Genomic DNA, 15,295 nt, shown 5'->3' with positions numbered 1-15,295 from the left:
ATTTGTAATTATACTTTTCATCTAAACACAAAATAAATTAAATATGATATTCGTATACACTTAGTTCAAGTGACAACAGATTATTCGTGACATTTTTAAAATTCTCTGTTTGTTATATTTAGTGAAATAACAGAAGCGATCGACAAGATCATGAGTTTGTGAGGGGCGGGTCCGCGCGCGTCCGCTCAGTCAGTGACATTTAAAGCGCGCGGCTGAATCATGCGCGTCACACGCTCGCCGCTGGGGCTTCAGTTTAGTTTGTATTCTGCTCACCTAGGCGAAAGATATGGCGTCCGTCACTTTAGGACAGCACCCTGCTCAACACCACCTCGACTCGGATCAGCAGCTATTTCAAAACCTGAAGTCGAGCGACGGGAAGAAGTTCACGCGTAAGTGGTCGCTGGAAAAGATCATGCGAAACAGAGCGAGTGATGTGGACAGCGAGAGAGCCGCAGTCTCAGCATCGCTCGTGTTATTCAATCACGAGCCCCCTTCAGCATCACACAGCCGAGGCTGTACTGCCGGTTCGCCACGTAATAATACGGACAGGTCGATTGTGGACATGGACCGAGAGAACGCGAACAATAATAACGGAATATTTCGCAGGCACAGTGCTAGGAGCCGGTGTAGTGGAGGATTTTGTGCCGTTTCAGATTATGCACCCCCTGGTATTGGTAGGTTTAGGAGGGCATAAAAAATGGATTGGAACACAGCCAAGAGGGCTTGGATTAGGCAATCAGGTAGTGACTTCAACGAGGGGATGCAGAATCTGGCAGGGGTGAAGAATTCGGCACAACACGGGATGAATAATATGGGAGTGTTTAGGAGTTAGGGTGATAGGACATCACCACAAGAAGTTCGCAATTCCTCGGCGCGGTCAAACTTCAGCTGCCCGCCAGACGAACTGGAGGGACTGCCGATCGACAAGCTGACACAGGCGAGGTCAGGAGTAGTGAAGATGCGAAGCGAGTCTCTCAGGAGAAAGGCATGGTCCATCTTCAACCAGAAAGACCCGAGGGTGAAGGCAGAGAAGGGAGAGGGCCACATCTTCATCTCCAGGCAGCTGAGCCAGGACTGGTGCGACGCCTGCAACCATCAGATCAGCAGCGCTGCGCTCAAGTGCCGAAGTAAGTGACCGCTACCTCTCCTCTCCTTACCCGAGCTGACCTTAGATCAACAGAGGGATGAATGAATGTAGGATGAACGGAAAGGTGGATGGCCTGACGGATAGATGAACAGGTGGAAGATAAGATGGATGAATGCGTTGAAAATGAATTGGAGGGTTGATTGGTTTGTAGTTGGATTTGTGGATGGATGGGTTGGATGGTGGGATGGATAGGTTGGTGGTTTGTTATGGTGGGACAGATGAAGGGATGGATGGATGGACAAATAGTTGTAGATAGATAGATCACTGGATGGATTGATGGAAGGATGAATTTGATTGATGAATGCATGGACAAATGTTCTGAGAGGTACTGTAGAAAGATAAAAATAGATACTTATTGTTTGGATGTAATAATGGATGGACAAATTGGTGGAGGATTAAATGGATGAAATGGATGGAGGGTTAGCGGAATAATGGATGAATTGGTGGATGGACAAACAGGTAAAGTTACTGTAGATGGACGGAGAGATGGGGATGAATGAATAGATGAATATAGAGTAGATGCATGGACGAGTGATCAGAGGGATAAAGAGATGAATGAATAGTTGGCCTGAGTGGTAGATATGTAAAGTATTTTTGCTTGTTTGTTCATTTGTTGTAAGTTTTTGGCATATGTAAGAGACTCTAAACATAAAGGCTTCACAAATGTTTAAGTTGTAAAAAAAAGTTGGGGGGGGGGATCTGTACTTTAATGAGCAAAACTTCTTCAGAAAACTGTTCAACATTATTTTATATATTATTTTGTATAATTTTTGTTGTTGATATAGAAAGAAAGAGAAAGGAAAGGACAGAAGAGAGAACCATGTACACAAGTGCTTGTTTTGCTGCTGAAGGGGTTGTTGGTATGGCTCTACTGCTATAGGAACTTCCAGTACTGTGTGTTTAATCAAGATAAAGCATGCTGATACATGTGGAGGGTTTACAGAAGCTGAGGGGGGAGTTCCCAGCAGAGGTCATTGTTTGTTTTTCTGTTTCATTATTTGTCATGTTTGATTAGTTTTATATGAAAGGGAGGGGGGACTCTGACAACCCCATCCAGATCCTTGGGGATTCCTAAATGAAGTTCTGTGACCCACAGGGGTCTTTGATTTTCTTGCTAGTAGAGATAGAAATGAGAAACATTTGAAGCATGTGAATGAGGTTCCTTTGCCTTTTAAATAAAGTAAGAACCTGAAGTGGCACTTCTATCACTGGATCTAATTATTTGAATTATTTTGAATTTTTCTTAATCATTTAGAGATACTTGCTCCCTCTCTTTGCATTCTTTGCTTCTGCATTGATGTTGTACATGCCGCCGTCCCATCATGCCCTTCAGCTAATTCAGTTATTAAAAGCCCTTTTTGCTTTTAAAGGGCTGCTATGACAAAACCCTCTGTTATAAATAAAATTTCCTTGGATAGCTTTTTTTTAAAAAGAGAAACAAAATTGAATTCCGTTTAATTCAGCTTGAGATACAGAAGCAGATTTGTGACTGTGAATGATGTAAAACCCCCCAGGTCAGATTCCAAGTGAAATGCTCTCAGACAGCAAATGCATGAGTTTGCTTCCTTCTTTTCTGAGAAGATCATTAATATCAGGAAGGCGATTAGCATATCCTCAAGTTATGCAGAGGTCAGACAGATTCGGCCGCAATATCAAAAAGAAGATACTATGTCTATTTTTGTAGCAATTGATAGCAAAATTTTGGAAGAAATAGTGCAGCACCTAAAATTGTCAACCTGCCATCTTGCCACACTTCCAACATCTTTTTTCAAAAGGGTGATTATCTGTTTGGAAGCCAATCTCTTAGAAGTGGTCAATGCCTCACTTCTTTCTGGGACTTTTCCAAACTCCCTGAAAACTGCAGATGTTAAGCCCCTTTTGAAAAAGAGCAATCTGGATAAAATTTTGAGCAATTATAGACCAATATCAAATCTTCCTTTTATAGGCAAGATTATAGAAAAGGTAGTTTTTAATCAGCTAAACAAATACTTAAACTCATATGGATACCTGGACAATTTTCAATCTGGTTTCCAACTGCATCACAACACAGAGACAGCACTCATTAAGATAATAAATGATATTTGCTTAAATTCTGATTCTGGCAAAATTTCAGTGCTGGTATTGCTAGATCTCAGTGCTGCGTTTGACACTGTTGATCATAACATACTACTACAGAGACTGGAAAACTGGATCGGGATTTCTGGGATGGTACTCAAATGTTTCAGGTCATATTTAGAAGGGAGAGGTTATTATGTGAGTATAGGAAAGCAAAAGTGGACGTTCATGACATGCGGAGTCCCACAAGGCTCAATTCTTGCACCGCTCTTGTTTAGCCTTTATATGCTCCCACTAAGTCAAATAATGAGAAAGAACCAAATTGCTATGCTGATGATAACCAGATTTACCTAGCCTTATCGCCAAATGACTACAGCCCCATGAACTCCCTCCCATTGCATTGATGAAATTAACAGTTGGATGTGTCAGAACTTTCTTCAGTTAAACAAGGAAAAAACTGAAGTCATTGCATTTGGAAACAAAGATGAAGTTCACGAGGTGAATGCATACCTTGACTGTAGGGGTCTAACAACTAAAAATCAAGTCAGGAATCTTGGTGTGATTCTGGAGACAGACCTTAGTTTCAGTAGTCATGTCAAAGCAGTAACTCAATCAGCATACTGTCATCTAAAAAACAAGAATTAGATGTTTTGTTTCCAGTCAAGACATGGAGAAACTTGTTCATGCCTTTATCACCAGCAGGGTGGTCCACTGTAATGGTCTCCTCACCGGCCTTCCCAAAAAGACCATTAGACAGCTGCAGCTCATCCAGAACGCTGAAGCCAGGATTCTGACTAAAACCAGAAAATCTGAGCATATCACGCCAGTCCTCAGGTCCTTACACTGGCTTCCATTTACATTTAGGATTGATTTTAAAGTACTTTCACTCGTTTATAAATCACTCCGAAATACATTGCAGATATGCTCACTGCATATAAACCTAACAGACCACTCAGATCATTAGGATTTAGTCAGTTAGAAATACCAAGGGTTCACACAAAACAATGGGAATCTGCTTTTAGTTATTATGGTGAGTTAGGTTTGAATAAGCTTCCAGAAGAGATCAGATGTGCTAAAACATTAGCCTCCTTTAAATGCAGACTCAAAACTCATCTGTTTAGCTGTGCATTTATTGAATGAGCACTGTGCAATGTCAGAAATGATTGCACTGTATTTTATGTAAAATCATTTTCTATTTTTTACTGTCTTAAATTCATTTTAAATCAATTTTTAAATCATTTTCAAAGTTTTTAAATTCCTTGTTTTATTTTTGTGATTATTCTTTTCATGATTATTTTACTTTCTTTTGTGCAAAGCACTTTAAATTACCATTGTGTATGAAATGTGCTATATAAATAAACTTGCCTTGCCTAAAATAAAATGAAGTTAGCTTTAAAAAAATAAATAAAATAAAATAAAGTTGCCAATGTGGTTTATTTTAGAGATTAAATTCATACAGTGCTAGAATGTCCTACTTTGATCTGAAATGATTGAGTTTACCCCAGTGCACCCTGAGAACATAAGGTTCAGCCTGTGTGTTTAGTTTTGTGTGTTTGTCAGTGTGTGCACATATGGTGCATCTGTTCGCTCGTGTATGTGTGTGTGCATGTGTAAAGCGTTGCTGAGTTAGCAGTGTGTCAGCAGTTCTCTTTTGGAAAAGGTACTGCAGCGAACAGCTTCATAAGAGGCAGACAGTGAAATTGCATGGGTTTGTGGAGTGTATCATTTAAAAGTTGGGGATGATTCTACAGTAGGATTATACATTAACCCCAATGACTTTTCTGCCCTTCCAGTGCAGTGACAATTCAAATTTGGGCATCTCTTTAACCCTCCCTTAGTCTGTTCTTTATTATTTTCTTTATAATTCGTCCTTTTAAAGTCACAGTTCACCTACAAATGACAATTAAGCTTTTCTTCTATTTTTTTGACCATACAATGAAATTCAATGGGTACATTGTGTGTTTGCAGAAGCTCTTTATCACATTTCATAGAGTTCCACTATTTTCATTGAAACCACAGGAGTTTTAAGCACTTGTTCCTCTTTCTCCTCAAACTTTCATTGTGAATGTCAGGGTTGGGTGTAATTTTTCCTGGTAGTTTTATTGTGGTTTGTCACTAAGATTAACTGTGGGATACATTGGGGATTTCCAAAATCGAAATTTTGCCATTTTCAGTTCATGGGGGTTTTGTGTACCATTCCATGAGCATGTCCTGATATGACTCCACCATAAGCATTGGTTTCTAGTTCCTATGTTGACACACCCCTAGCAGAGTTATTGCACATGACCAAAAGTCACTCACGGGGAAAGCACAACATTGTAGTTTGTAACTGTTGCTTTTTTTGTTTAGAAGTGTCTTGGAGCATGCTGGGATATGGTGTATTTAAGAGGTTGAAGTGGTGCAGACGGGCTAAAGATGGAGCATCTTGACTACTACAGATCACTATTTCAGTACACACAGCCAGTAATTATAGACACAGGATAAAAGAGTGGTTACGTTCGCCTAAACATTTCCATGTGCTCATACACTCTCCAAAGGAAAGAAAAATCACAAATCAGTTCTCTATAATATCTCAATTGTTTCTCCTAGACAACATTACGATTCAAAACAGAACAAATAGAGACTTTGCTGAAGTCACCTGATTCTCAGATGTTTGAGGGGGAAAAAAGGAATAGTTCAAACAAAAATTAAAGTTCTGTCATCATTTATTCACCCTTATGTTGTTCCAAACCTACACAACCTTCTGCAGAACATAGAGTAAAATATAAGGTGTTTTGTCCATAAAATGAAAGTACAATGTTGTTTGTACCCCCGCTGGCTTTCAAAATATATATTGTGTGTGTGTCTATGTATATGTGAGTTTTCCATAAGAAACGAAGTCATACAGGTTTGAGGGAGAGTTTTCATTTTCAAATCTGAGCTGTGGTATTCATTGCTCAATCAACATACACTGTCAAAACCTGAAAGCTCTCATTAGTCATCTCATCGATTGAACAGAAGCATAGCTAAATGGATTGTGAAAGACGTACTTAATGCTCTATTGCATTTAGAACTACCATTATAGAGTTCTGTTTCTGAATTATATTCCCTTTATATGAAGGATATGTGTAATGCTGAGTGAGAATCACTGCAGGTTTAATCAAGGAGAATGAGTGTTTTCTCTTCAGGTAGCCTGTTCATGTGACGCTCCACCTCCCTGCTAGTGTGACTCGGAGAGTGAGTGGGTGTCCTTCCTGCATGGGCCTGTCTCAAAGCATCAGTCTTACCTTTTCTCTCCCTCTCCTTCAGTCTGGCTTTGTTTGCCTAATCTGGCTGGGTTTTTGGCAACCTCCCCCACCCAATTCTGTACCCATCCCATCTGCAGTGGAGGGATGCTGCCTGTCTGCCTTTGAGTTTAATCCAAGCTAGAGTAAAACTGTGTTTAGCCATATTGCAGATGGATTATGGTTTATGGACGCCAGTCAGATATCGGATTGATTTTTAATTAAAAGTTTCAGACAGACTGTAATACTAGAAAGAGGAATGTGTTCCTTTTGGCCTCTGTGAGGTAAAGGGATGCTGCTGGGGAATATGTTACATGTCTTACATTGGCATTATACTTGGCTGTCCTTTCTTTCATCTAAAAGTAAACCGAGACCTTTATAGCTTTTGCTTCCCATTACAATTCAATTCCTTTTTTCTCAGTTAAACAAGATGAGAAAATGTGTAAATCAAGTTTCCTGCTTCCCCAATTCTTCATTTTTCAATCTAAATCAAACCCCTGGCTCAAGCTTGACTGTGCACACCAGAAAAAAACCCATTGAAAACGTGTTATTCATGTCATAGATGTTTTAGTGGTTATGTGTGCACAGAGTCAACCTTGTTGAAACACACAGTTATACAGCAGAAGCTTTGTCTACTTTCTCAATACAACATTCACCTCAAGCGACAGATGGACTGAGCCTGTTAAATCATCACTTCCTGTTTCAGTACTGTGGCTTCACGGTATTCAGAGGCCGGATAGGCAGCTATTGCATGAAGGCTTCATTGGTTGGATATTAGTATCAGGCAGTCAGTTTGAGTTGGAGGTTTAGAGTGGGCTGTGTTTCATGCATGTGTGAAGTAAAGATGTGTTAATGAGGTCAGTGATGGGGCGTACGGGGCAGTGAGTACGCAAAAGTGTGGCAGGACTGTTGGGAGTTATCTCAGGCTATAATTAGGCTGCCCTTAGCTACTTCTGTCTACCTCAATCGCTCTCAGACTCACTCTCTCTTCTGGTTGAGGACAGCAGGAAATGTGCCCCATCTATTATAGTCAACAGAAGTCAAATGCAAAATATGCATTGCTTAGTATTTGTTCTAGGTTTTGTCTAAACATTATGATATTATTTGGTTAACTGGGGCAAGTTGTGTTTTATGAATTTAAATGAGTTGTTTAATGGTGCAAGTAAGGTGTTTTGAGGTGTATTATTCAAGTCACACATGAGGGTGAGGTGATTCATGGAGGTTATTAATGCTATAATAGTTGTTGTTGAGAGAAATGGAGCAAGATGCTGCTCTCAATTCTCTTTTTTTTATAAATATACATAAGAGAGAATAAGGCAGGTGTAGAGTGGAGGGCTAACATGTTCAGAAATCACAACTTGAGACATCCTTCAGGACAACAGGTTTCTCCAATCGTGGGACTGTATTCTCACACAGGAAGTGGCATGATGGCACAGAGTAACAGGAGAGAGGCACAGAGGGAGCAAGAGAGAGATTGACAGATCGATGGAGATGGAGAGAGAAGGGCAGGGAGGGAGAGGAAAAAGAGAGTAGGAGGCAGGAGAGCAGTGCGGCTGTGCCTTTAAGGATTCACTGAAAAACATGCTGCAGAGAGCAGGACGAGTGGGTGCAGTCTGAGCTGGTACGAGTTCTGCACTGCGTGAGAAAAACAGGACGCAGAGAGAGAAGAACTGGAGAGAGAGTACCAGTCAGCTGAGGGGGGGATTGTGTCAGAGGGTAGGGGTGCAGGGTGGCAAAAAGGCAGGGAGGGGGGGCATTCAGTGCACAACACAAAACCGAGCGCAGCCCTGCGATGGTGGACACACAGGAGCGACTGGTGCAGGGAGCCCACACTGCGACGCAACGGAGCTGCAGGCGCCCAGCCCCAACCGGGACGGTGCCCGCTTACGGACTGGCACCTGGAGCGGGACGCAGTGGTGGCACTGGGGTCATGGCCGCAACAGGCCGCAGATAGCGGCGGTCATGCTGCCGGAGATGAGGACGGAGGAGGCGGTGGCCAGCGCCTGCTTCGGACAGGTCTCCAAGCGCCTGGGACGGGTCTTCCGCCGCCTGCCCAAGTCCCGCTCCTGGTCCGAGGGCCTCCGCATGCTGCGGCGCTCCAGCAGTAGCGGGACCCTCATGTTATCAGGTAACTTGAGACCGAGAGATGAGAAATATGTGGAAGGGGACTGAGATAAAATGGGGTTTAGGTTAGTAAGTGACTGTGGGACTATCCTCTGTGAATAGACCTGGCAATAAGGCTTCAGTCACTGAGCTCCGCAGTGGCTTTCACCTTCCTTAAATAGCCTTGTTCTGTTCTTGTTGCCGCATCACATTCTCGTTCTCGTTCTCCTTTCCTGCTCTCTTAGCCTCTTTCTTTCCTTCTCGGTCTCATTTTCTCTCTCATGTTGTATCTATTGTTGTCCGTTCATGTGTTGAATAGTCATTGATCTGTATCTCAGCCGCTAAAAGCTTCTGTGGTTTTTGAATGTGCCAGTAAACCAGGCAGACAGAGTGCAATGTAATCATGTATGGAGTCAGGATAATTCTTAGTTGTACTATAGCCACCATTTCAACACCAGATTTACCTGATCCTGTTCAGAAACATGATGCAAACTAAATTTACATCTTCTAAACAAAATGGCCTTGACTGTGGAAAAACTTGCTCAAGTGTGGTGGGTGATTGACAGGGCGTTATGCAGTAGCTTCATTGTTTTAAATGGTTGTAAACATGTTGCTGTGCAGTTGATTGAGTGCTCTGAATGATCTCTAGGGCACTGTTATGCAGTTGTGTTCTAGTTGATCTCTAGAGGTTTCTAGTGGGTTCTGGGTGATCTTTAGGGGTGTTCTTGGTGATTTCTAAAGTGTTGCCTATAAATGAATAGAACCTATTTCCTCAACAAACCACCCAAATTTTGAAAAATGGCTTGGCTTACAAAGCACGACTTATTAATTTTAGGAAGTTTGTATAAAGTCTCTTTGTCTGTGTGTTACGTTGTTTTTGTGGAATCAAATTGACCCAATATATCATATCATATGAATTCCTGTCTCTATTTCTCATGGATCGTTTGTCTATGAAGTCAAGTTAGACGCCCAGGCATCCATGGATGAATTTGATATCAGTGCTGTCTTGAATTTCCCATCGATCCAGACCGGAATCCCTCTGTGAATAGTCAGAGACTGGGATACAGTACACCAGCCTAATGAAAAAAAAGTGATCTGCGTTAGTGCAAGTTAACTTCCATTCTCTTCTCTTAGTATCATACTTGAATAAAAACATATACTAATGAGAATTTTTTCTTAGTTTCAAAGAAAGTCTTTGCTGAGATTGATGGTTTCGCATGTGAAGGTGATGGCGTGTGTTCTGAAGTTTTCATAACAGTGCTTTTTTTTTGTTTTTGTTTTTTTATGGACGTGGACAAGTAGCATGTAGTAACATTTGAAAGTGTCAGTTCAGAACCACAGACTGAGTGCTTTGGTAATGGTGTCACATCAGGCGCTTAACTCCTAATAGACTACACTTTCTAATCATGGCCATTCCAATTAGCATTAAAGCTGTTTGGCAAATATGAGCCTTTTTTAGTCACTGGTTCGGAAATGCTTGTGAGTTGACAAGTGCATGAGATGACGCAGTACTTTTCTCACCCTTTCTGCTTCATGATGACGCACACACTGAGACACTGCTGTAGATGACACATGCTGAGTGAGACAGAAATCAGCAGCGGGTGGTGTGAATTTTACTTGAAGTAACTAGCCAACTTCTCAAGCAGAATTTAAAGTTTATTATTGAAGTTTTGAGTGTTTGAATAAGGTTAACAAATGCTAATAGTCCAGATGAATGACTAAAACAATCAGTCAACTGTAATCATGTTAAAATGTATAGCATATATAAACATAAATTTATATTTCAAATTATAGCATATGTGCATATATGTATTTCATTATGTTATTTGTCACTAACGATTCACCCTTCACAATTATTTTCCATTTCAACTGACAATTTTCAACCCACAGCCTTCTGCAGTCAGGCTCAAGTTGACATTCTCTGTGAATAAGCGAGCTGCACATGTGAGGCTGTGTCCGTGGCATGTGTTCAGGTCCACAGTGACCTGACCAGTGCAGCTAATTAAATCCATTAGATTGGATTTTAGTTCTCTTTCTGCATCTTTAGCATCTAAAAGGTCTTGTCCATGCTTCACAAGACAAAACATCTTGATTTGCACTGTCGATACTTTACGCCTCGGTAGTCCTTGCTTTCCCTAAGCTAAGCATTAACGGGATGGGGCTATTTCTGTTCATTATGTTTTAATAGGGTATAAACACAAAGTGCCAGACATTGTTTTACTGTGGGTTTATTCCTCCCTGGATAACAACAATATTTTCTTTTCTCTTGCAGTATTCTAATAAGAGCAAGGAACTAAAAGAGCATTTTGATTGTGTTTGATTTTTAAATAAAAAAAAAATTAATATAGAAAATATAAAATATGCTATATATATAACAATACAACAATAAAATATTTTCAACATAGCCTATATATATATATATACTATATATATATATATATATATATTTATTTATTTATTTATTTATTTTTTTTCTTGTCAAATTCTATTTTTTGCATGTTTTTTTTTGAATTGGAATCTCATATTTCAAATTTTGGATTTTTGGACAACAGTATATAGCAGTGGGGAGTTCGGTCACTTTTTTTGTTTTCTGTGTTGGGTTGCTCATGTTTTTCCAGCGGCTAAACTAAATGTGATGATGTCTACATGGAAAAATAAAAAAACAAGGAAGTGGTGGAGGAAGAGAATAAAATGAGAAATGAAAGAGAAACAGTGAAAAAGAGGAAAGCTGTAATAATAAAGAGAGGTTTGTAGTTTCTGAATGTCATATGTGAATGAAATATTCATATGTTTATATGTATTTCAGCCTCAGTATCCTTATGAGTACGGGTGTAAATGGGATGAATGACCTGAATTAATTTGACTCCCTGTGTAGTATTAGCAATAGACTTTATAAACTGAGAGAGAACTATTTATGTGCGAGGATGGATGGATGTAGTGGTGTGAAGGAGAGTGTCAAGGGAATTTTAGTCACTGCCAGGTGGATAAACTCAGTCTAACAAATATCTAAAATGTGATTTGACTGCTTTCACTCACATCAGATTAATCAGTAGATTAGGAAATAGGAATGCAATTTACATCAGTAACATACCGTTTTAAAGATGTCCCTTATTTTTACATGTTGAATACTTTTCCAGTCATCAAACACTCTCTTACTGTTAATCTTTCAAGAAAACACTTTTAAATGTATTCTTTAGCAAATCTCAAAACAAGTATTAATTTTTCATACTTTATAATTTTGTGATACATACATACACTTTTAACATTTATAACAACTGATTTTAATTTTGGGGTTTCATTTTCTCATTTATTTGGACCAAATACATTGAGAAAAAACTGGTGTAGGATTAACAATTTTCACTCAGTTCTGAAGTAGACTTACCATAATTATCTGCTCATCAGTAGTGGCCATAATTTTAATATCAGCGCATTTCTAGTAAATAACTGCAGAACTGCACACAACTTAGTCTGAGATTTAGAAAAAAATTCACTTGGAAAAAAAGGTCAGGATTGTTTTGTGGTCTCTCTTAAGACAGAAGAGATCTGTTCAGTTTAATTACAGACTAATTACCCACGGCTATTATCCCACGAATCTCTATGAATGGTAAAGTATATCTATTCTTGCTTGATATAACAGAACCACACGTTTTAAAAGACTGCACTCATCAGACCTCTGATAAAGAGAAGTCATTGTATGTGAGTCTACAGAAAAATTCTTTACTTCAGCACATTTGTTGCTGTTTCAATGAACCACTGTGTTTGTGTCTGTTTATTGGAGCTTTATTGTCTCTGTTTCTAATTTAGAAACATTAATTTAGGCTTAAATTACAGGTTTCAGTTTGGTTTTTGTAATGTTGTTGGTTTTTGTGTGTTAGGCTTAAATTACAGGTTTGAGTGTTTTTTTTTTTTTTTTGTATGCCAACCCAAAAGTTAGCATCACCCTGGTTCCCTCAACAAAAACCAATATGATTTTTCCATTGCTTTTAGATTATTGCAGAAAATAAGCTTTGTGACCAACAAATGTTTATGATTCTTGAATGCAAATCAAGCATACTATATCCAGCATCAGTTGTGTTGCTTCACCATCATTCACAAATCCTCTCCCGTGGCCTCATGGGATAGTAAAGTGTCCATCAAATGCACACTCCAGAATCTCAGGCAGAAGTAGTAGTTTTTGACTACTATAAATTCAGACATACTACTCTTTACACATACTGTATAGCTTTAAAGCAGGCATATTCAGACGCACCAATTGACTTCAGGACGATGGAACTGGGAGTGCTAAAATACTAAGTTGTTTTCAGATTTTGACAAACAGAAATATGTCTTCCCTTCAGTGCTCTATGAAATGAGCCAATGAATCTTCACTTTTGTTACGAAAGGCATGCTTGAATCATGAAAAAGAAAAAAAAAAAAGCACAGCAAGGTTATAGGGTCAGGTTATCTGAGCTTGGCCGAGAGAAAGAAATGGCAGAAAATGCTGCTGACTGATGCAGAATCTGAGAAACAGAGAGCGAAACGGAGTAAAAGAGGTGGTAGGAGGGGTGCGTACAGCTGGGATGCATATAAACTGTGGCTCTATGAAGGAACTGTGACTCCTGAGGTGGAAAAATGCTGATGTATGGAATAGAAGGGGGAGATCAGAAATGTCAGAAGGAAGTGGGAGGCGAGAAGGTGCGTGAGGGACAAAAAGGCATCAGTGTTCTCGTTCCCTCTATAAACTCCCCCTTACATTCCAGCTATCGAAGGGGAGTTTGGCACACTTTTCCAGCTAAACAACCAAAATGTTTCTTCTGATCAACAGACGTAGTTAACTTCAAGAGGAAGTGACCATGTTCTAATGGGAAGTGATGTTTTAAAGGGACAGGCCAAGAGATGCATTTTTGACCTTTTGTACTGAGGAAATTCCACACATGCCCGAATAAACAGTGTGTTTAATGTGACAAGGACAAGAGTTTGACCTCTTCTGTCACCGGCACTCCTGTTTTATAGCAGCACTGCAGCATTTCCAGGTTGTGTAAACTATGCTGCAATACTCTATCCATGGGGTTCTCTTGCAATGACCCTAATGTTACCCAAGAACATAAGTATGACCGCTCTCTGCACAAGGGTCTGCGGCTAAACAAATAATCAGGGGTCAGAGTTTCATGTGCCTCTGGGAAAATTTATGGAGTGTTCATTAGACTTTTCTCTACATGAGTGTGTTTGACAAACATATTGAACGAACATTTTTTTTCAACACATGAGTGTGTTTGACAAACATATTGAACATCAGGACTTTAGATTTTAGTAGGAAACATGTAATGTTTATACTTGTTGTAAACTGGTCACAAGTACAAACAAGCCATGTGCTCTGTGCTTTAGTTTACCAGTTTTTATTAACAGGGCATCTTCCATTTCCACATCTTATAATTTAACTTTTTTTCTTCTTCTTAAAATTCATTGTTAGTACATTGTTCAGATCTTGTGATTTTTTTTTTCCTCCCATCAAGCATGTTTTAATTTAAAGGATTGTTTTAATTTAATTATTGATGTGATGTGTTATATCTCTTTGCAGTGTTTGTGTCTGGTACCCCAGAATGTGACGGTCAGTGATTAGCGGTTGATGACACACTCATCAGATTAATCAGGTTTGGGGGGTTCAGAGTGCACTGCAGATTGGACATGTGATGATAGAGGGGGGCATACGTGAGTGCTCAGTTTGAGGGGTAAAGACATCGGCTTCAGGAGCATCCTGTGGCACTAAGTGTTTCAAAGAGGATTTGGCTGCTGTAAACCTCCAATCTTGTTTGGGACATTTAACTATGTCCCATTTAGTTTTGGCTGGAATAGACTGATACTACTGAAACCCATCTGGTGTTTTGATTTCTAGTTTGCCAGTACTCTCTGTATAAACTTCAACACCTTTAAAGTCTTTGACCCATATTTTTATTAGAGTTATTATATGAAACAGATGGATTTTCAGGGTGAATTTTAAAGTAAAATGTTTTAATATTTTGAACTTCTATCTTTATAATACTTTATGAATAAACTGCATTGTACTATCTCAAACTAAATTAATAAATGTCAGTATCATTGCACATTTAGGAAGATAACAGGAATGATGGTAATAGGGGTGAAAGTTGTCCTGTTTAATTTGTCATTAAAAATCTTGTGCATAATCTCATGATACTACAAGATGCTTTTAAAAGAGAATTTATTTTTTTAATTATCAGTTGTTTGCTGGTCAAATGTTAAAAAGGTTGACAATAAGTGCTGTCTTTTTGAAAAGATGATGTCATTATGACTTTTTTAATGTATTTAATAGTATATTAGAAGTAGAAAATTGGTACTAATAGGGCTGATACGCAACTTATTTTTATTAATACATTTTAAATAACTTATTAAATCTTTTAGTAATACATTGTTAAATAGAATGATGAGACACAGATTGCAGGATGACCCGTTGCCACCTTACTGCTGCTGCACGTGTCAGGTTTTTCATTTAAAAATCATTGCTGCGTAAAGTTATCAGGGTGTTGCATTAAACCACACTGTCGATATCAGGCTGAGGTTGAAGGTGAGAGTCCGAAACGGACGGAAGCCTCACCTCCTCCCAGAATGCATTTCCTGACCCTGAGTCATTCAGTTTGGTTTGGACACTCTTTCTCATAGTCTCGCCCAACACTTCCCTGAAGATTTATATTTTGCCAGTGCTCTGTTGACAGACCATCGAAAGTGACGTCCA

General features: G+C 39.4%; 1 protein-coding gene across 2 annotated transcripts in view; it reads left to right on the top strand.

The window, feature by feature from the left end:
* The first annotated feature begins 212 nt into the window (after positions 1–212).
* The window catches only part of LOC109083869 (ras association domain-containing protein 5), a 38,411-nt gene continuing 23,328 nt past the window's right edge, over positions 213–15,295 (top strand). Inside the window, exons 1-2 of one of the 2 annotated variants that reach the window (XM_042766267.1) lie at positions 213–643; positions 833–1,127. In XM_042766267.1, the coding sequence (XP_042622201.1) occupies positions 287–643; positions 833–1,127 (652 nt within the window). In that variant the 5' untranslated portion in view covers positions 213–286. Of the gene's footprint in view, positions 644–832; positions 1,128–8,092; positions 8,594–15,295 lie in introns of those variants that run through there. The other variant, XM_019098605.2, reaches the window with a different exon arrangement.

The sequence above is a fragment of the Cyprinus carpio genome, chromosome A11, assembly GCF_018340385.1.
Source record: "Cyprinus carpio isolate SPL01 chromosome A11, ASM1834038v1, whole genome shotgun sequence".
Classification (NCBI taxonomy): domain Eukaryota; kingdom Metazoa; phylum Chordata; class Actinopteri; order Cypriniformes; family Cyprinidae; genus Cyprinus; species Cyprinus carpio.
This window is presented reverse-complemented; position numbering and strand designations above follow the sequence as displayed.